Genomic DNA, 22,189 nt, shown 5'->3' on the forward strand with positions numbered 1-22,189 from the left:
AGCAGCAGTCAAGTGAGCAGGCCCCTTTCAGGGAGTGTTAAGTCTACTTAGGAAATGCAAGACAAAAGCAGGCATTTCTCCACGTCATGCAGTATGAAACAGTCACAATCCCAGTGGGAAAAAGCCTCAAGTTGTTTGAACTGCAGAAAGTAACAGAATCATGCCAAGATTTCTAGTTAAACCCACACAAGACTTCGAGTTACGCCCACACAGAGAAGAAAATGCCCCACAGTTAAGCTGTGCCAAAACATCAAACACCAAGGAAGACTTGAAGCAGCTCTGGCCCCTCTCCAGTTTTCCCACTGTTAAAGAGGGAGCAGAGGAAGCTAAGGAAACCCTCCAAGTTAGGACTCCTTCCTTCTGATTAAGTATTTATCAATAGGCTCTCAATTGGTTCTTTAATGAAATATCAATATTATCTTCAAGGAGAGAAAATATTAAGCATTTCCATGTCCAAAGAGGAGGGAGACTAGCAGACCTACTTTTTGAAGTGTTAGGTCATAGAGCCACTAAGGTTGGAAAAGACCTCTAAGATCATCATATCCAACCATCAATCCATCCTCACCACGGCCTCAGTGCCACACCTCTATGGTTCTGTAACACCTCCAGATGACTCCACCACCTCCCTGGGCAGCCTGTGCCACTGCCACCCTTTTAGGGAAGAAATATTTCCTAAAATATCCAACTTGAACATCTGCTGGCACAACTTAAAGCCATCACCTCTTCTCCAACCCAAACCTTGCTGAAGCCTCCTATCCAGGAGATGTTGAGAGTAACAATGTCCCCCTGAACCCCCCTTCTCCGTACTGAACAGTCCCAGTTCCTTCCCCATTAGACTCATGTTTCAGATCCTTCACAGCTCCCTTGCCCTTCTCTGGACTTAACTGAGACATCAAGAAGCAAGCACACCACTGCTCCCCCAAGTTGTGTTCATTGCTCAGCAAAGCACTACAAAACAGTCCTCAGTCTTTAAACAAAAAGCACCTCCCTCCCTCCTGGTCTGGCCATAAGCAAGTTTTCTACCAACATCAACAGCCACTTCATGACCCAACGACACAGGTTACGCACACGGAGTCACAAGAGGCTCCAAATCTGAAACACATTTTACCCAAGAGTGAAAGCACTAACATTCTCTACGTGCCCTTCCTGCTGAAAACCACAACTCAGCCCCTGCACGTTTCTTTCCATCGCTCTGCACATCTCATTCTACTTCACACCTTTGGGTTGCAACTGAGCACAACAATGCAAGGATGGGCAGCAAGAGGAGGTGTGTATCACCACGGAGCTCAGCACCATTCTCACTCTTCAGCCAAGGTTTCCATCCTGGGGAAGCAAGAGAGCACAGCAGCCAGAACAGCAAGCTTTTTCCCACTTTTCATTATCAGTACCTCCTTTTTTTTCCTTAATATATTAGGCAATGGGCAAATAAATCCTCACAGTGTACAAAAACATGATTACATTTACAAATCTGACATCTGAGAGCTTGTCTTAAATTTGACTACTTCGACATAGCATTATACAAAGCAAGTGCTCACAATCACTTCCAATACAGGCCAAAGAAATAAAAATTAAAAGCAAGCTGAGAAACATGAAAGCAGTTTTCATATACTCCTGCTATCCAACAACTGGCATCAATGCTTCCCTCTGTTCAGAATGTGATACAGTGATCACCTCAAAATCAAACCACTTTTTAATCTTTGGATTTGTACCATCATTTCAACCCCACAAGTTGCAGTTGCTGCTCTTTACCTACTATATTTTCAGCATGGGTTATGATTGATGGAAGTTTTACTTAAATCTATAGAGGTTCCCCCCTCAAATACTACATGTGCTTTGTTCTCTTTAGTAGGTTACTAGCAGTCAGGCTTCAGAGGAAAATGTTATCTCGTGACTCACCTCCATTAGCATTTGACTTCATCAAACAATTGCAATTACACTCCCGAGTTCAATTATGACATTCAAATCTTCAGACATCCCTGAAAGAAGAGCCCTTTCCACCTGCTTCTACCACAGAACTCAAGGGCACTGTTTCACCTGCTGACCCTGAAGCATTCCCGTGGAGCTCACAGGTCACTTCTCAAGGGCTCACTTCCAACTGCCATCAACCTGACACGTCGGAGGCCGAGAAAAATCACAGAATTGTTCAGGTTGCAAAAGAACCCTAAGCTCACCAAGCCCAACCCCAGCCCATCCCCCCATGCCCACATGTTCCTCAGTGTCACACTTCCAATTTCAGTGAACACCCCCAGGGATGGTGACCCCACCACCTCCCTGTGCAGCTATGCCACTGTGTCACTGCTCTTCCTGAGAAGAAATGGTTCCTAACATCCAAGCTGAACTTCCCCTGGCACAACTTGAAGTCATTAGCTTGCATGCTATCAAACCAACAAAAGAAAAATTAAGATCTCGAGCATATACTGATTGGAAGAGGGATGATTTTTAAACTGAAAGAGGCAGGAGTGCAAGCGCTGAATTAAGTGGCATTTGGGGATAGGCAGCACTGCCATGGGAGCAGCTCATGGAGACCCAACCCTGCCTCATTTGCTCACTTTCTACCTACAGACAGCAACACAGCACTGGAGACAAGGCCCCTGCTCTCATCAGGGAGGTTACGATGACTTAGGGATTCTTGCAGAAGAGCCATCTGGATTATTTATAGCACCTCTAGACAGGGCAGTGAAATCACTCACACACGCAACTCATCAAACCCAGAAGCTTAACTGCTGTTTTCGCAGGAAATATCAGGCTGAAGTGATTCAAAGTCAAATGTTAGTGTACCAAATCACAGCTCCAGTAAACATAACCCAACCACCACCCAGCATCATGCCCAAACAGTTCATAAGATTTTATTATTCTTTAACATCTACCTCTTCCTACAAAGGCTGAACCAGCCCCTGCTTACACCCATTGGCACTGCATGCATTTTACATGCTTCTCGATCTCAGGTTCTTGGTGGAGCTCTCTGCTCTCTCTCAAAGCATGAATCAGTGCTATCAAGATACCATTTTTATTATTATTATTTTTAAACATCAAGAGGGATTCACCAGTAAGCCTTCAATGTCATCTACTGTATACAGAAGTGACATGGAAGTGGTACTTCCTTGTTGCTACAGGTCAAAGACTCCTGCAAAACCAGCCCTGTGCACCTCCTGCGCCAGGAGCTGTCACAGCAGTCACCTCCACAAAGCACCTTTGCATTCCTGCACCACCATCCTTACTGCTGCAGCACAGGAAGCCCTGAGAAAGTCTGAAAACCAGAGCTACCAGCAGCAGTGTGAGAAAACCTGTTTTCAGAGAGATTGCTCAATCGCTCTGCAGTAACCACACACAGAACAGGCACCTGGAGAGGTGATTTAACCCACTGCAAGAGTTCATGATCCTTCCTTCACGAGTGGGCTGCTTTTTAAATGCGTTCATGTAGTGCCCATTTCAATTGGCACTGTTGCATGCACACCTTCCCACCAGGTTTCCTCATTAAGCAGCTGCACACAGGAAAAACTCAGAAAACAATCTAAGCCATCTTCATGTAGTTAAGTGCCACATGGAAAACCTATTTGTCCTCCAAAATCAGCTTAATTCCCCCACGAAGATGGAAGTGTGAGCTGCCTTTTGTCCACAGCCACCATACCTAGGCTTTTATTTCTAGGAAATAAAACTCATTTGCCTTTTAGAATACAATATACTACAGTTATCTACTCGAGAAATACCAATGAGTCTGCTTAGAAATGCTTCCAAACTCTGCTGGTGCACATTTGCCAGGTGATATTCTGCCTGAAAGCTCAGAAATTGCAGTGATAAAACCCAAGGAGTAATTATTAAAAACACTGAACACTAAAACACAGGATCTCTGGAGCAACAGCCACTGCTGACTTCTCAACCCAAGACATGGGCTATTTTTAACTGAGAATGGAAACGAACCCTCCCAACAAACACCAAAAGCAACACACACCATGTGATCCAGGCCAGAACTTGACAAGCAATGCAGAATTACACCATGGCCCCAGCAGCAAAAGAAATACAGCCTTCAACAGGCAAAGCATGAGATGTTAAGAAACAATATGAAGCAACTTTCACGACCCCAACAAAACAATTCCTCAGCAAAACTGCAAATTGAAGCCTAAAGAGTCTTTAGCCAACAGTTTCTTGGCACTCTGTTGCCCCTGAAGCCCAAATATACTTTATCTCACTTCAAATCACCAAGGTTTTGCCCATGATTGCCTTTTCATATTCTGTAGCCCATGTTACAGTTCTCACGGTGACATTTGGGCACCAATAGGGAAGCATGCTGGGATGCACTGGCATTGTGTGTTCCACTACCCTTGGACAACAGCTGCACTGCCAATCATTGATGGGATTTATATCAACCACACGAAGCCAGTTCCAATGGAAACAAACAGACAGAAACATTCCTTTTGTTCATGACGTGTGGTCAGTGCCTACACACATCACAACACCCCGTACCATAAGATACCTTTAATTAAGGGTTTTAATTATCTTGGATTTACCCCAGAAAGCATTCACCAAGAACTAAAGCTGCTCATTTCATCTGATCAGCAAAACAAGATGGTGCCAGGGAATCCCTGAGCGGTTTTAGTGGAAAAAGGCTTTAAAAGCTCACTTAGCTCCAACCCCTGAAACAGAGACACCTCCTCCTGGGACTGCCCAAAGCCCCATCCAGCGCACTGCCAGGGATGGAGGACCCACAGCTCTGGGCAGCCTCTGACAGGGCCTCATTTCCTTCTGAGTAAAGAACACACAGCTAATATTCAACCTCAACCTCTCTTCTTCCAGCTTAAAGCCACCAATCCATACCCTACCGCTACGAAGCTGCGTAAAAATCCCTCTAAGGAGAGAATCCCCGAGAACAAAACCAAGGCGCGAGGCCTCCCTCCTGTAACAGCGCATTCCCGTGAGAAACCTCAGCACCAAACCCGGCGGCCCCGCACGCCCGCAGGGGGAGACGACACTGACCGATGGTGGAAATGAAGGTGGTGTTGAAGGCATCGTCGGAGAAGCGGAAGAGCACGCAGGTCTTGCCGACCCCCGAGTCCCCAATCAGCAGCAGCTTGAAGAGCAGGTCGTAGGTTTTCTTCGCCATGGGGAGCGACTGCGGCCTCCTCCCGCTCGCCCCCCCCCGCACCCAGCGGCCGCCCCGGCCTCCCCCCTGCCGGCAGCAGCACGGCCCGCGCCGCTCGCTGAGGGCGGCGGCGGCGAACGACGACGACGAGGAAGGAGGCCCACAAAATGGCTTCCCGCCGCGCTCCTCGCGCCCGCTGCCGCTTGTCCTCACGGGGAGGCGCTCGGCCTCATAACCCCGCGGCCCGGCTCCGCTCGCTGCGTTGCGCGGCGGCGGCGGCTCCTTAGCGGCGCTCGGTAAGCGCGCAGGCCGCCAGGCGAGGCCGTGACGTCAGCATGCACGCACGGACGGACGGACGCGCGTACGCACGCAAACCCCGCCCCGTCCGTGTCAGGCCATGGGCTGCAAAGCGATGATGTCACGGCACGCCGAGGCGGAAGTCCCACCCCTGTGCTCGCGGGATTGGTTGCAGGTGCTGCCCGTCTCTCCTCACGCTTCAGGGGGTGACGCCTGCAGCCGAGGGAGTGGGCGGGGCGGAGCGCGCCCCCTGCTGGCGGGGCGGAGCGGGGCGAGCTCTGCGCTGCCTGGGGCTTCAGCCTGGGTCTCCTCAGCGCCCCGCCGGGTGCTGCGGCTCCTCGCCCCTCACAGAGCAGTGCGGAGAAATCATAGAATATCCCTAATAAGATTTGTTCGGAAAGTGGTTCACACCGTGCCTCACAAGGAGCCTCTGCTCACTGATGGAGGCAAACTAGACTCGGGTTGGTTGTCAGGAAATATTTCTTCTCCAAAGGAGCAGTGATGTGCTGGGGATGTGGCACTGAGGGACGTGGTCAGTGGGTGTGGCAGGGCTGGGGATCCTCGAGGTCTTTTCCAGCCTGAATGACTCTGATTCCGCTCTGTGATTCACCCTTGGCATGTGAATACGGGGATCATGCAGTAAAGGTAACTACAGAACAGGAGCAGATGCTCCCACGCCCTTCTGTAAAATCGCACACAGAATTGCAGAGGTTGGGAGGGACCTCTGAGGATCATCACGTCCAACCTCCTGCTAGAGCAGGCTGCCCAGGGCCGCATCCAGCCTTGCCTTGAATGCCTCCAGGGATGGGGCATCCATAACCTCTCTGGTCAACCTGTACCAGTGCGTCACTGCCCTCTGAGTGAAAAACTTCCTCCTAATATCCAACCTAAATTCTCCCCTGTCTTAGTTTAAAACCATTCCCCCTTGTCCTGTCACCATCAACCCATGCAAGCTGTCGTTCCCCCTACTGTTTATACGCTCCCTTCAAGTACAGGAAGGCCACAATAAGTTCTCCCTGGAGCCTTCTCTTCTCCAAGCCAAACAAGCCCAGTTCCCTCAGCCTTTCCTCATAGGAGAGATGCTCCATCCCTCTGATCATTTTAGCAGCACTCCTCTGGACCCAAAACAAGAGTTCTGTGTCTTTCTTGTGCTGAGAGCCCCAGACCTGGATGCAGTACTCCAGATGGGACTGGATCTCTAAAATCAGCATATCCAACCATCAACCCATCCACACTGTGCCTACTGACCATGTCCTTAAGGGCCACATCCTGCACACTTGTTGAACACCTCCAGGGACAGTGATTCCACCACCTTTCTGCACTGCTTGTTCCAACACCTGGCCATTTTCATTAGAAAACACAGTGTCAAAGACAAGGGCAGTCATACCTTGTGCCTGTTCATTAAGTTCTGGCCCAGAGACAACTCTCCACCACATCCTTCTGAAGATCTTCCTTCCTGATACCAGGAGTTATCAGTCTGATATGAATAGGGATAACTGAGGAACAGGGAGGACAAGAGTTAGTGGCCTCAAGTTGCACTTGGGGAGATTCAGTTTGGATATTAGGAAACATTTCTTCTCCAAGAGTGGTGACACACTGGCACAGCTGCCCAGGGAGGTTTGGGGGTCACCGTCCCTGGAGGTGTTTCAGAAACGTGAGAATGTGGCACTGAGGGATGTGGTCAGTGGAAATGGTGGGCTGGGTTGGGTTTGGATCTCAGAGGCCTTTTCCAACCTTCATGATTGTATGATTCTATGAAAGCAAGAGCTAACTTGATTCAGCAGCCTCTCCTCAGCTGAATACCCGAGGTTGCAACACTACACATGGGTTCATGCCCATGAAATCTTGCTGTAGGGAGGGGAAAAGTGAATCACAAGTTGTGCAACAGTATTTGTGTTTGAGGAGGTTTGCTCAAATAGAGCTGCAACACTTTAGCTTTGCTGGTGAGTAAATCCTCTTACAAAGCAGGGCCCAGCCCCACATGTATGCAGGGATGGGAAAGATCTTTGTCATCCAAGAGGCATCGTCAGCCCCACAGCCTCAACACACAGCTTTGTTGTCTGCAGCCGGGGCAGGACCAAGCCTGGCTTCTGGCCCCACAGGTTGAGCCCAAGTTGCCTGCAGCTCCCACAGATTTGGGAACTGCTAGAATGGAAAACCACGACCAGAAGTTGTGGGTGCCCCATCCCTGGCAGTGCCCAAGGGCAGATTAGATGGTCTTTGGACAGCCTGGTTTGGTGGGACGTGTCCCTATGGCAAGGGTTGGGGCTGGGTGGACTTTTAGGCCTCTTTCAGACCACTCTGGTTTTCTGTGAGTCAGCAAGGATTGGGTCCTCCATGGGGCAGGCAGTAACAGCTCCAGATGTTCAGTGAGTTGTCTAAGAAGGAGCAGAAAGGAGCTCAGATGTCTCTACCTGCTGCCATGCAGCACTATGTCAGTGTTTGGAGCATGAGCTGGTGCTCAGTGTCACTGCTGTCACAGCTGCTGGTGGGGTCAGGGTTTCACCAGCTGGGTTCCTGCTTCTTCCTATATCTGTCCCCCATCCCAGCTGCAGCGGAAGGCCAGAGAAGAAGAGGAACAAGAAAGCCAGCTCTATGCCTCTGAAAAGAGACCATCTCTTCCCAAATTCTGTCCCCGCAGCCACCCTGGCATCAAGAGCAGAAGTACAGAAGTGCTTCATCAGCACTTGAAAACAGCAGGAAGGATGCAGAGGTCACACACAACCCAGCCAGCATGCAGCAGAGGGGCACCGAGTGCCAGGGACACATTGAGCTCCCAACCAGTTCCAGACATCCCCCCACTCCGAGGTGCTGTCTGCTGGGAGAGGCAAAGCTTCTGCCCTCACTGCATTGCTCGTCTGCAGTAATGCTGGGTCATGATCCCGCTCCCGGAGCAAACAGCTCAGCATTGTTGTCACTAGTGCTTTGCAGAGCCAGTCACCGCCTTGTTTTCTAAGGTTTCCACCAGGGAGGGATGCAGAGATTACAACAAGGGGCTGCATGGGGTGATGGACAGCATACAATCATAGAATCACCAAATTATTTAGGCTGGAAAAGACCTTTAAGATCATCAGGTGAAACCTGCACAATGTGGGCTGTGGGGTCAGTGTTTCTTGAAGAGCAGGCTGAGATCACTGAAGGAAAGGCTCTGCAGAAGGACATTATCAAACAATCAGTGATTATCTAAGATGAGGATAAAGTGGTACTCCCTGGGGCAGGGGAGAAGTGTCTCCTTCCACTGAGGGTGTTTGTTCCACTTAAAGGGAAGTTTGGATGGATCTCAGGAAAGAGTGGGAAATCATCAGCTCATATTTAGTGCTGTAAAACCAGAGCTCTGCCTCTTTAAACTACATCTTGCTGGCAGATTATTAAATCCTTTAATCTCTGAGCAGCAACGCCAATCTGGTTGCCTTACAGACATTGCTCACACCACATCTGTTGAAGCCCCAACCCAAGATAAAAGCCCAGAGCCTCCCACGTAACTGTCAGCAGCCCCTCCTCCCCTGTCCCTGCTCCCCCGGGGTGGTAGCTGAGATGGGAACAGGGGACACAACCCCAAACTCCATGTCCTGATGGTTGTCCAGCCATGGGATTACAGACTCATGGAATCACTCAAGCTGGAAAAGACCTCCAAGATCACCCAGCAAAACCTCAACCCACCCCACCCTACCCACTGACCACACTGCCACATCCCCACGGTTCTGGAGAACCTCCAGGGATGGTGACCCCACCACCTCCCCGGGCAGCTGTGCCACTGCATCACCACTCTTTCAAAGAAATTTTTCCTAATATCCAACCTGATTAATCCAACACAGAGCTGCTGTGTTACCACTGAGGGCTTCTCCTCTGAGGGCACCCCAAGGCCCTTGTGAAGGAGCTGTGCATTGCAGGATCTCCTCGTCCTCTCCCCTCCACCAGGAGATGCACCCAATTACCATCCCTGTCTGAAAATTGGAAGTTTCCTTTCTTTGTATGTCTACAGCAGGTAGAGGCCGGAGCCTGGCATTCCAAGTTGGCTCCCTTAGTGAAGCCAAGTCTAATAATAGAAGAGTCAGCTGCCAGCAAAATGATCCATCCCAAATCCAGGCTTAGTTTAAGCTGTACTTGCCCCCCTAACCCCCTGCTTGTGATATGGGGTAAATCCATCCAAGTGATTCCCCTTTTGCCCCTGAGATGTGCTGTGGGGACTCTGCTCTCAGTCCCCAACCTGAGCCCATCTGTGCAGCCCATCTGCAAATTCATGAGAAATGTCACCCAAAAAAGCCCCCTCTGACCTCAGCCCTGAAGGCTTCATCCATAGCCAAGGCTGTGGCCCATCACACCCAACCAGGATCAGTGTCCCAGGATCATCCTTGGAGTCCTGGGAATGATCACAGCATTCCACAGATGACCACGGTGGCTCAGATGTGACCGTGGTGTCCTAGGGATGGCAGAGGTGTGTCGGTGCTGACTATGGTACCCAACATCGACCAGATCTCTAAGGCCAGGTTTGCACTGTCCCAACAGCAGCCACAAGGACCCAGGGATGGCTGTGATTGTCCCAGGATGGCCACGGAGAGGTGGCACCATCACCAGTGACATTTCTGCTCTCAGGGAGGCCCCGTGCCCGCATCGAGCCCCCTGACATCAACCCCCCCCTTGGTCCCACCGCCCTGGGGACAGCTCCGGGGCCAGGACACGAGCAGTGCACCCTGGTCCCCTGCTGACACCTGCGGGCGAGCGGATGTCTCTGCATGTCACCGTGTCCCGCAGTGTCACCATGACCCTGCGTGTCACCGTGTCCCTCAGCGGCACCCTGCCCCTTGATGTCACCATGTCCCTTCACGTCCCTTTGCCCCTACACGTCACCATATCCCTACATGGCACTTTCTCCCAGCAGACCACCCCATCTGACTGTGTCACCCCGTCCCTGCTCATCACCTCATTACACATCACCCTTCCTGGCATGTCACCCTGTCCCTCTGTGCCACTTTATCCTTACATCATGTCCCTCCTACATATCGTCTGGGACCTCAACCCCATCATGACCCCCCCCAGCAGTGCCGTGAGGGCATGAGCACCCTGCATCTCCCCTGAATCCCTCCATCATCTTCTCCATCCCTCCTCCGTCCTCCTTCCTCCATGTCCCACCATCCCCTCTTCCCCACTGGGGCCATGCCCTCAGGGAGGGAGACAAGCACTGGGATTACACCGGGCAGCTCTGCCTCTGGGAGCCAATACCCTCATTAATTAATTAAGGGATAATCTCTGCTTCCAGGGAACAGGCGGCTGCCGAGACTTGATTAGTCACAAGAATGTTTAATCCCCACTCCAAGCCGCTGGCTGCCTCTCCCAGAGGTGCCAGGGATGATTCCTGAATACACAGGGTTGGGGAGTGAGGGCAGCTTACATCCCACATCCTGAATGTCCCATCCCATGTAAGGTACTCTGCATCCCACGTCCCAGCCCTGCATCACATTCTGCATCCCGCATGCCATGATCTGCATCCCATACCCTGAATTCTGTACCCTATGCCCTGCACCTCAAATTCCAGTCCTGCATCCCAATCCCTGTATCCCATTCCTACATCCCATATCCTGCACCCTGTATCCTGCAAGCTTTACCTTGAAACTTCTACCCTGCACTGTTTTTAAATCCCAACTCTGCATCCCAGTCCTGCATCTCAAATATGCATGTTGCATTGTCCTGTATCCCAAATCCCACAAGCTGCATCCCTTACCACACATCCCACATCCCAAATCCCACATTTTGCAACCCACATCCCAGATCTTCATTCCATTCCTGCATCCCGCATTCCATAACCTGCATTCCATATTATGAACCCCACATCTCAGTCCTTCATCTCACATCTCAATCCTACTTCATGTCCTGTATCCTGCATCCAGTGCCTACATCCATACCCCTCATCCTGCATCCCATTCCTGCATCCCAATCCTGCATCATGTTCAGTATGCTGCATCCCATTCCTGAATCATATTCAGCATTCCACATCCCATTCCCGCATCCCATTCCTGGATCACGTTCAGCATCCTACATCCCATTCCTATATCTCATTCCTGCATCCCATTCCTGCATCCCAGTCCCACATCCCATTACTGGATCGTGTTCATTATCCTACATTCCATTTCTGCACCGTATTCCTGCATCCCAGTTCCAAATCATTCTCAGCATCCTGTATCCCATCCCCACATCCCATTCCCGTATCCCATTCCTGCATCCCAGTCCCACATCCCATTCCTGACTCCCATTCCTACCTAGATCATGTTCAGCATCCTGCATCCAATTCCTGCATCCCATTCCCACATCCTATTCCTGCATCCTATTCCCAGATCACGCTCACCATCCTGCTTCCCATGACCTGCCTCTGCATCCCATATTCTGCATCCCACATCCCATTCCTGCATCCCATTCCCAGATCACGCTCTGCATCCTGCATCCCATTCCTGCCTCCTGGTCCCACATCAGGCTCAGCATCCTGCATCCCATTCCCAGATCACTCTCAGCATCCTGCCTCCCATGTCCTGCCTCTGCATCCCATATTCTGCATCCCACATCCCATTCCCACACCCCATTCCCGCATCCCATTCCCGGATCACGCTCGGCATCCCGCCCGCTATTCCCACATGCCATTCCCTCCCTCCCCCCATTGCTCCCCCTCTCCGTGCTCAGGACTACAGCTCCCGACGTGCTCAGCCCCAAGCAGAACCGCGGCCGTCTCTCCTCGCGCGCGCTCTCGCGTGTGCGCGTGCGGACGCGCGCCCGCGCCCCCGCGCAGCCAATCGCCCGCCCGCCCGCCCCGCGCAGCCGCCGCGATCCCGCGCCCCGCCGCCGCCGCCCGGGGCCGCGGTGGGCAGCGGTGGGCAGCGGGCAGCGGTGGGCAGCCGGGGTGCGGCCGCCATGGCCGGGAGGACGCGGAGCGGCGAAGCGCTGCGGGTGGTGGCCCGCTGCCGCCCCATGAGCCGACGGGAGGAGGCTGCGGGCTGCGAGCGCGTCCTGGAGCTGGAGGTGAAGCTGGGCCGGGTGACCATCCGCAACCCCCGCGCCGCTCCCGGAGAGCTGCCCAAGACTTTCACCTTCGACGCCGTCTACGACGCCAGCTCCAAGCAGGCGGATCTGTACGACGAGACGGTGCGGCCGCTGGTGGACTCGGTGCTGCGTGGGTTCAACGGCACCGTGCTGGCCTACGGGCAGACGGGCACCGGCAAGACCTACACCATGCAGGGAGCGTGGGGCGACCCCGAGACGCGCGGCATCATCCCCAGCTCCTTCGAGCACATCTTCACGCACATCTCGCGCTCGCAGAACCAGCAGTACCTGGTGCGCGCCTCCTACCTGGAGATCTACCAGGAGGAGATCCGCGATCTGTTGGCCAAGGACCAGAGCAAGAAGCTGGAGCTGAAGGAGAACCCCGAGACGGGCGTCTACATCAAGGACCTGTCCTCCTTCGTCACCAAGAACGTGAAGGAGATCGAGCACGTGATGAACCTGGGCAGCCAGGCGCGCTCGGTGAGCAGCACCAACATGAACGAGCGCAGCTCCCGCTCGCACGCCATCTTCCTCATCACGGTGGAGTGCAGCGAGACGGGGCCGGACGGCCACGAGCACATCCGCGTCGGCAAGCTCAACCTGGTGGACCTGGCGGGCAGCGAGAGGCAGAGCAAAACGGGCGGCCCTGGAGAGCGGCCCAAGGAGGCCTCCAAGATCAACCTGTCCCTCTCTGCCTTGGGCAATGTCATCTCGGCGCTGGTGGATGGCAAGAGCACGCACGTCCCCTACCGGGACTCCAAGCTGACCCGCTTGCTGCAGGACTCGCTGGGTGGCAACGCCAAGACCATCATGGTGGCCACCTTGGGCCCGGCGTCGCACAGTTACGAGGAGAGCCTCTCCACCCTCCGCTTCGCCAACAGGGCCAAGAACATCAAGAACAAGCCCCGGGTGAACGAAGACCCCAAGGACACGTTGCTGCGGGAGTTCCAGGAGGAGATCGTGAGGCTGAAGGCGCAGCTGGAGAGACGTGGCATGCTGGGCAAGAAGAGGAGGAGGAGCAGCCGGAGAAAGAAGGCGGCGGACGGGGAGACAGCGCCGGAGAATGAAGGGGAGGATGACAATGAGGATGGGCTGGAGAAGAACATGGAGAACTACCTGCAGGAGCAGAAGGAGCGGCTGGAAGAGGAGAAGGCCGCTATCTGCGATGACCACAGCCTGGTGAGTGAGGAGAAGCAGAAGCTGCTGGAGGAGAAGGAGAAGATGATTGAGGACCTGCGGAAGGAGCAGGAGGCCACAGAGCTGCTGGCCACCAAGTACAAGGTACGCGTTGTGATGTGCTGGTACCTGTGGGTGCTGCTGGGTGGGGACACTTGCCTAGGGACACTTGTGGATTGTTTGAGTAGGTGGCCTTGTGGGATGGCAGTGACCAAGCAGGGTGACCAAGTAGGGTGATGAAGCATGATGACCAAGCAAGGTGGCCGAGTAGAGTGACCAGGCATGGTGACCAAGTGAGGCAGCCAAATGGACTGGCCAAGTTGGGTGACCAAATAAGGTAGACAAGTGAGGTGGCTAGCAGGGTCCCCAGACAAGGTGCCCAAGCAGTGTTCCCAAGAGAGGTGGCCAAGAAGGGTGAGCAAGTAGGGTAGTTAAGTCATTGAGAGGTGGCCAAGTAGGGTGACGAAGCAGGATGACCAAGCAGAGTGACCAAGCAAGGTGGCAAACCAAGGTGATGGAGTAGGGTAGCCAGGTGAGGTGGCTAGCGGGGTCCTCAGGAAGGGTCTGCACACAAGGTGCCCAACTAGTGTCCCCAAGGAAGGTGGCCAAGTAGGGTAGCCAAGTGAGGTTGCTAGGAGGGTTGCAAAGCAAGGTGACCAAGCGAGGTCCCCAGTCAGGAGCCCAAGTGATGTACACAAGCAGAACGTTCAGGGGGTGCCCCATTCCCCTGGGCAGCGTTGGGCTGTGGTTGCCCACAGGCACATTGTGGGGGGACTTCATGTGGGGGCTGCTGAGGACGTGGGGCAGGCAGGGCCACCCAGCCATGCCCGCTGGTGGCACCAGTGTGCTGTGCTGCACTCCAACCTCTCGGCACAACAAAGCAGCTCGCGGCGGAGAGGGGGAGCGATGCTGCCGCTCCAGGCGGCCCCGGGAACACGCCCAGGGCTCAGGGATGCTCGGGAGTGCACCTGCCCGCAGGGATGGGTCTCTGGTGCTGAGATGGATAGGAAGCCTCGGTGTCCCGGCCCACAGCATCGCAGTCCTGCTGCCTACGGTGTCATGCTTGGGGTTACATTGGCAGGATTTAGGGATTTGAGGTGGGATGCCAGGGAAGGGCTCTGGGCCGGTGCTGTGCTATGGGTGGGGAGGTCCCTGCCACGCAGGGGTGATGACAGCACAGAGACAGGGACCAGCAGCTCTGGGAACATGTGGCTGTGCCCAGGGATGCGTGACGCGTTCCCACAGTGGTGCTGCAGCTCTGGCAGCTGTCCTGTGGTGTCTCCTTGTCCAGCACAGCACAGTGGGTCTGGCTCGGGGCCATGGCATGTCCGGTAATTGCTGAGTAATGAGGCAGGGATGGAAGCAGGATGACTCTGCATCCTCTCCCCTGGCCTCCAGAGCTTCCAGACACAGGGGGAGGCATCACCCAGGGGACAAAACCCTGATGGGTGCAGGACAGGGGTGCTGCAAGGGGCTGCCCATGCATGGGTGATACACATGGGACCCTACACATCAGTATTGACACGGGGTCCATTGCACCATCCTGCTCGGACAGCTGTGCACCGCTGTGGGCAGACAGGTGTGCAGTGTCCTGCTCAGACAGATGTGCTCCATCCATTGGAGGCAGCTGTCTCCATCTCTAAGCAGAGCTCCCAGCATCTGCCACATGCATCCTGTGGCCGTGAGGGGACAGTGGCATTGGCTGTAAGGTCAGAACCACAGTCTGGGGAGCTCAGGGCACGGGTGAGTGCCAGAGGAGTGATCTGGAGGCAGGAAATGGGTTGCAGTGAGAGGCTTAAGGGTTCAGCTGCATTAAGGAAGATTGAGTGTTGTCTTCGTTGCAGTAAACAAACACTTCTGCAGGGATAAAACAACAGAGCCACAAGACCATTTCTGCAGCAGCAGGGTGGGGCAGAGCTGGCTGTGGGGTTTATGGCCCCTCTCGACCCCGTAGCAGCTCACCGTCACATGCTGCAGGTGCTGTGTGTCAGAAGTACCCATGCAATGTCTGGGAAGGGAAAAAAAAAATTGGGAAAATGCAGTATTGCCCCAGATAATGTACGTGCAGCTCTGTGGGTTTGCCCCAGAAACCTCTGTGCCTGGGAGATGCTGTCCCCCCTTTGCACCACGTCACTGCCCGCGTGTCTCCTGGTTGCTTGGAGACAGCAGTGAGAGGGTCCCGGGGGGGGCACAGCCTTTGTCACATCCCGTGGTTGGGGCACTCAGCCCAAGGGTGTGCGCACGCAGGGTTGTGCACACAAGTGTGCAGATGTGTGGGTGTAAATGAGCGTGCGTGTGTGCTCTAATGTCGGCGTGCATGGGCGTGCAGAAGACATCTGTGTGCATTGGTGTAATGAGTGTGCACCCATGTGTGCACAGATGTTGTGGACGTGCAGAAGTGTGCGTGCGTGTGTGTGCACAGCTGTGCAGTGGGGAGCACATTCACCCTGGGGAGGGGAAGGGAAATGCTATTGGGAGGGATGGGGGCGGGGTGGAACGGGTTAGGGAGGGGTGAGATGGGATGGGGTGAGATGGAGTTGGATGGGATGGGGTGGGGTGAGGCAGGATGAGATGGAATGAGATGGGATGGGACAAGATGGATTGAGATGGGGTGGGTTGGGACCGGGTGGGGTGGGCTGTGGGGTCAGGATGGGATGCTCATAGTGAAAGCAATGGCAGCCCCCAGTGCCCAGTTCAGTGCCACCCCTGGCTGTCCCAGTGGAAAGCTGAAATAAAGAGCACTGTGGGGATCCAGACTGTGCTTGGGGTGCTCAGCTTGGCTCAGCTTGGCCGGGGCGGATGGCCCGGTGCCGTTCCCTGCTGCTGGCAGCTGCTGCACATCCGTGGCGCCCCAGGGGCTCGCAGCTGTGCAGGAAGGAAGTGGGAGAGAGGCAGCCCTGGACTTGTGCCAGTGGCCCCAGCCGCATCCATCAGTACAGTGAGCAGCGTGGGGCTGGGAGGGGAGGGGGGGGGCTCAGGATCTCCAGACCTTATAATCTCCTGAGTTGGAAGGGATTCCCAAGGTCCATCAAGCCCGACTCCTGGTTCCACCAGAAGCGCTCAAATGCTATGAGAGCAGTGCTTTTGAATTCTTGGAATATACATGGTAGAGATGTACTGACTTCCAACCCCCCCCCCTCCCCCCTCTTTCTGCCCTCCCCAGGCTATGGAGAGCAAGCTGTTGATTGGTGGCAGAACCATCGTGGACCACACCAACGAGCAGCAGAAGATGCTGGAGCTGAAGCGGCAAGAGATAGCTGAGCAGGTACCACCCCACCCATCCCAGTCCCAATGGATTGGGAGTATCTGGGGGAGCAGAATGTCCGTGATGGGGTTAGGGAGCCCGTGGGGTGCCCAACCCAGCTCTGAGCAACCCCCTCCTTGGTCGCAGAAACGCCGTGAGAGGGAGATGCAGCAGGAGATGCTGCTGCGGGACGAGGAGACCATGGAGCTGCGGGAGACCTACACATCTCTGCAACAGGAGGTGGAGATCAAGACCAAGAAGCTGAAGAAGGTGAGAGAGTGAAGGTGGAAAAGGTGCTTCGCTTGGGTGAGGAGGGACGTGGTTTTGCCCTTGGTTCACATCTCAGAGTTGGGGGTATATGTCCTGCCCACTATCCACGGGGACCTGATGCCCCAGAGGATGCTCCAGGCATGGTACTGAGGACGGCCATGCCACCATGCCCTGGGGACAGCCATGCCACCCGGGCTGACACTGTCTCTCTGGGGTCAGCTGTACGCCAAGCTGCAGGCTGTGAAGGCGGAGATCCAGGACCAGCACGACGAGTACATCCGTGTGCGGCAGGACCTGGAGGAGGCACAGAATGAGCAGACACGGGAGCTGAAGCTCAAGTAGGTGACATCGGTGTCCCCCTGGGAGGGCAGTGAGGCCACGGTCCCTCTGCTCCCCCATTCTCTCCCTCCAACCCCAGCAGTGCCACTCTGAGCACCCACCCCCACACCTGGGAGTTGCGGGAGATCCCCATGGAGGAGGCAGTCACTCTGTTCACCATCATACCAAAAGCAACCCAGACATGTATAAATATTTGAACATTTGCATGATAAAATATTTAAAATTCTGCTCGAAGCACAATTTCTCGTCAAGTTTTGCTCCGTGCCCTCTGGAACACAGCTAAAACACTTTAAGAGCATGCAAACCCCACTCAGCAATTCATCTGTTCCAGACTGTTTTCTGCAGCTTCTTCATTTGCCCCAGAACATGTGGCAAAAAATGAAAACAATAAATAAATTGCCTTTGGGGTTTGTTTTAAAGTGCTTCCTCTCATTTTTTGGTCTGATGGCTCTGCTGAGATCGTGCAGTCCCTTCTGTATTTTGGTGATGCAGCAGTGGGGGCAGTTTGGGTTTACATCCTGCAAAGGATGCTGAGCAAATGCATGGGACTGGGTTTGGGGTTCCCCCTGAGGAGTCCTGGGTGCTTCAGTGCAAAGTGCATTGCAAATTGTGCGTTGCAGGCCAGGCTGCATGGTGCTGCAAGGTGCAAGCTGCTCTGCAAGTTGCATCTTGCAATCTGTATTTCAAAGCACATGGAAAATTGTGCGTTGCAAAGCGTTCGTTGCAGACTCTGCATTGCAGACTGTGTATTGCAAGCAGCTGCAGGTTGTGTTGCAGACCATGTATTGCATACAGTGCATCTCAGACCATGCACTGCGGGCCATGCGTTGCAGACACTGCCTGGGGGCTGCTAAGGAGAGGGCCGTGGGGTTACACCCTGAAGGCAGCACGCAGAGCTGATGATGTTTCTTCTGCTCCTCTCTGAATGACAGTCTTCCTCTGCCCTTTTTCTCTTGCCTCTGCTGGATTACTGGCCCCTCTTCCTCTCCTCTCCACTCGCATTTTCAATCTCCACTTGCTCTCCACATCCTGGCTCCTCTCCTGACCTCTCCTCTCCATTCCCTTTGCTCCACTCACTGTGCCCTGTCCCATTCCCTCCCTCCTCTCCTCTCCATCCTACCTCTGCCTCTCCTCTCTCCTGGCCTGTCCCTCGCTCAGGTACCTGATCATCGAGAACTTCATCCCTCCGGAGGAGAAGAACAAGATCATGAACCGCCTCTACTTTGACTGCGAGGAGGACCAGTGGAAGTTCCAGCCACTGGTGCCAGCAGGAGGGTGCGTGCAGCACGGGCAAGGACTGGGGACATCAGTGGGTTGGGCAGTGCAGAGTCACCATCCATGGGGATGTGATGGAGGTGCCCATGGGTGGCACCAGGGTGGCCTCTTGGGTTCCATCTTGAGCTCAGAGAGCTCGGTGCTGTCATTTATGTTGTCTAATGGGTGTTGGTCTCTTCATTTCCTTTTCAGGAACAGCAACCAAATGAAGAAGAGGCCAACCTCTGCAGTGGGGTACAAGAGACCCATCAGCCAATATGCCCGCGTGGCCATGGCCATGGGATCGCATCCGCGGTATCGGGTAAGGGAGAGGATTCTGCTGGTGTGTGCTGGGGGACAAGGTGGTGTTGGGTCAACTGGGAGGATGGGTGGGGTGAATGAGTGGGTGGATGGGGTGCGTGGAAGGATGGGGTTCATGGGATGATGGGGTGGGCAGGACGGATGGATGGGTGGATGGATGGGTGGGTGGTTGGGTTGCATGGGAGGATGGGGTTCAAGAGATGAATGGGGTGGACGGGATGGGGTGGATGGTGGGATGGGATAAATGGATGGATGGGTAAGTGGATGGATGGAGAGGATGGGATGGATGAGTGGAATGATTGGATGGATGGATGGATGGATGGATGGGTAGGGTAGATGGATGGACAGTGTATGCAGATGGACGGAGCGGATAGGTGGGGTGAATGGATGAATGAGGTTAATGACTGGATGGATGGATGGATGGGTGACAGCTCCAGGCAGCTGGAGAGAAAAAGAGGTAAGTAAGCTCATAAAGCCTTAAGATAATTTAGATAAAGCTCCAAGCTTTGTGAGCCTTGGCCCCATTTGGCCAGGTCAGCAGCAGTGTCTTATCAGCCAGTCCTGACTGAGTTGTGGGCTTGCTGCCTCTGCCAGCTCGTGCTGCTTGTCTGACAGCTGAAAACATCCAATCTTACTTGCTGGTAAAAGACTACAGGAGCCTGAGCAGAGCAGGATGCAGCTGCAGCCAGAAGCTCATCTCTGTCTCTGCAGATATTCAGCCTCTCAGCCATGTGTACCTGCGCAAGTTGGTGCTGTGCTTTACTGTGCAGTAACTCCCTATGTTGACTTTCCCTTTGCCCCATCCTGCTGCAGGCTGAGAACATCATGTTCCTGGAGCTGGACCTCTCCCCTCCAGCAGTGTTTGAGTTTGAGCGGAGCCGGGACCCGGCCGAGCAGGACCCACGGGCTCTGCACCTGGAGAGGCTGATGCACCTGGACAGCATCCTGGAGAGGCCAGCAGCCTCCCGGGTGAGGAAGTCCCGCTCCTGGTGAGTGATCATGCAGACATGTGGGCACTGGGGCTGGGACACTGTATACGGGGCAGTGCAGGGTTGGGGACACCGCAGCCAAGGGGAAGCTGTGGGTGTGCAGAGCAGCCTGGAAGCGTTCCCTGTCTCTATTTGGAGGCAGGTTTGGGGTTCAGAGCAGAGGTTGAGGCTGGGTGGGCCTTAAGGTCCCTTCCAACCCAAACAACTCAGGGATTCTAAGATTCTGTTCTACTGGCACAGCTGCCCTGGGAGGTGGTGGTGTCACCATCCCTTGGGGTGTTCCAGAACCACAGAGATGTGGCACTAAGGGACGTGGTCAGTGAGCACAGTGGGATGGGTTGGGGTTGGACATGGTGATCCTGGTAGTCTTCTCCAACCTGAATGATCCTCTGAAAACCAGGATGATGATACAGTATATCACCATATGCATACACCCGAGCTGGTCACACACAAGGTACAGTGCTGCTCAGCACTGGATTTCCATCAGTGCTGCCTACGTAGCAAATCACTGAGAAACAGCAGGATTCAGGGGTAGAGATCGAGAAAGAGGAAGCAGAAGGAAAACGTGTTTGTTTTTTTCCTGCTTGTGCCACCCCCAGGTGCCAGACACCACGGTCACTGCCATCCTCCACCACACACGTGTCCCTCGCCACCGGCTCCCCACGCACCTCTGCAACACCGGCACAGGAGTGACGGCCCCAGGACCCCCGACCCCAGGACCCCCAACCCCAGGACCTTCTGGCCCCAAGACTTTGTCACCCTCCTCCCCGGGGCTGAGCAGCATCCCCAGTGGCAGCATCCCACCGCCTTCAGCTACTTGTGTGCGCTGTATGTGTGTGAGATGCTCCCAGCAGCTCCGGGGTGATGGGAGTTGCCCTCTTCATCCTCTTTCCCCAAGCTACCCCTTCCAAGTCTGGATCTGTCACTTTATTTATTTAATGTATTTATTTATGGAGTGGTTGGCGAGCAGCTGGAATGTGCAGGACACCAAGCTGGGTCAGCTGCAGTGCTCTGAGCCCCCCGGGACCCCATTTTGGCTTTGACACAAGATGAGATGGCTCCAGACACTCCCTGATGTGTTCATTGGATCCTACCAAGTTTGCCATATAATTCATGCTTGTGGCAACTCCTACAAGACTTTGGAGACTTCCCAATGGCAGACCCTTGTGCTGAGCTTGACCAAGACCACAAGGAACGCTCTGGGCTGCATCGGTGCTGGTGGCAGTGATGTCTCACTGACTTTGGGCACAGCTGATGCTCCACAATTGCCAGCTCCATGCACCAAGTGGGCTGACAGATTCACCAACCGAGTCAGTCCAGCACAGCTCTCCTCTGCATAGTACTGCACAGAGGTCACTTGGGGTCTGGAGAACATTTGGTGATTTTATGGGTTGTGGGGGGAGAGCTAATGAATGTGAAACGGGTAATAGATAGGAGAGGGGTGAGGGGTGAGCAGTGAGGCTCCTCTGTTTGGCACAGAGCAGTTTAAAACCCATCAAAAGCAGCTTCTGCAGTTGCCAGGAGATTGACTTGTGCTAGAGCATCCTGATGAATGAGGGATGAATGGCCTCCTGGTCCAGGAGGGAAGATATGGGTCTGCAAAGGTGTGGGTGCTGGAGCTAGTCCCTGGGTGGGCAAGCTAAGAGATTTCAGGTGGGGACAGTGTTTTCTGCACGCAGGACCTCATCTAGTTCCCAGGGAGGATGGGAGAGGATCTTGCACTGATGAGGAAGTACTGAGGGCAGCTGCTTTGGACCAAGTGCCACTTAAGGAGGCCAGGCTGGGGCGTGCTCCTCTCCTGATCCATCTCCAGCTCTGCTGAGGTCTTCTCCCTTTGTCCTGTGCTGCTCTGCTTTGTGTTTTCTGAACTTTGCTTCTGCTGCCATCATCCTTTCCCTGCCTATATCCCATAGCTGAAGTCTCATCCCCCAACTCAAAGGCAGCAGCCAAGCTGAAGAGTGGTGAGTTGCTGATAGTATTTGGTGCATTCCCTTTGGATGGCCAGCTGGGTCCTTGCAGAAGACAGGAAGAAGACGGGATGCTGTCCGGGGCAGGGTGGTGAAATGTCTCATGAGCTTGCCCTGAAATCCTGCATGTGGATAGGAACCCAGTAATGAAGGCTGCCAGTTGGGTAGGGGAAGAAATCCCAGGGAAGAACAGTCAAGCATCCAGCACTGTGCTTCTCCCATCCTTCTG

General features: G+C 54.1%; 2 protein-coding genes across 2 annotated transcripts in view; one reads left to right on the forward strand and one right to left on the reverse strand.

The window, feature by feature from the left end:
* RAB10 (RAB10, member RAS oncogene family) overlaps window positions 1-5,142 on the reverse strand; it is a 33,337-nt gene extending 28,195 nt beyond the window's left edge. The window contains exon 1 of the mRNA XM_065730544.1: window positions 4,972-5,142. Coding sequence (XP_065586616.1) covers window positions 4,972-5,098 — 127 coding nt within the window. The 5' untranslated portion in view covers window positions 5,099-5,142. The remainder of the gene's footprint in view (window positions 1-4,971) is intronic.
* Window positions 5,143-12,271: 7,129 nt separating this feature from the next.
* On the forward strand, window positions 12,272-21,717 carry KIF3C (kinesin family member 3C). The gene is made up of 8 exons (XM_065730564.1): window positions 12,272-13,681; window positions 16,740-16,841; window positions 16,968-17,090; window positions 17,310-17,428; window positions 18,588-18,704; window positions 18,897-19,005; window positions 19,818-19,993; window positions 20,593-21,717. The coding sequence occupies exons 1-8, from the start codon at window positions 12,272-12,274 to the stop codon at window positions 20,684-20,686; spliced, it is 2,250 nt and encodes a 749-aa protein (XP_065586636.1). The 3' UTR covers window positions 20,687-21,717.
* The last annotated feature ends 472 nt before the right edge of the window (window positions 21,718-22,189 follow it).

This window comes from Cyrtonyx montezumae, unplaced genomic scaffold (genome assembly GCF_038088225.1).
Source record: "Cyrtonyx montezumae isolate F1298 unplaced genomic scaffold, pur_monq_1.0 scaffold_13, whole genome shotgun sequence".
In the NCBI taxonomy this organism is placed as follows: domain Eukaryota; kingdom Metazoa; phylum Chordata; class Aves; order Galliformes; family Odontophoridae; genus Cyrtonyx; species Cyrtonyx montezumae.

Bases quoted from the DNA above. Each gene is read 5' to 3' on its own strand.
- KIF3C (XM_065730564.1), top strand. From the start codon at position 12,272: ATGGCCGGGAGGACGCGGAGCGGCGAAGCGCTGCGGGTGGTGGCCCGC. The intron at 17,091-17,309 runs GTGAGAGAGTGA...CTCTGGGGTCAG, and splicing joins AGACCAAGAAGCTGAAGAAG to CTGTACGCCAAGCTGCAGGC. The intron at 18,705-18,896 runs GTGCGTGCAGCA...TTTCCTTTTCAG, and splicing joins CCACTGGTGCCAGCAGGAGG to GAACAGCAACCAAATGAAGA.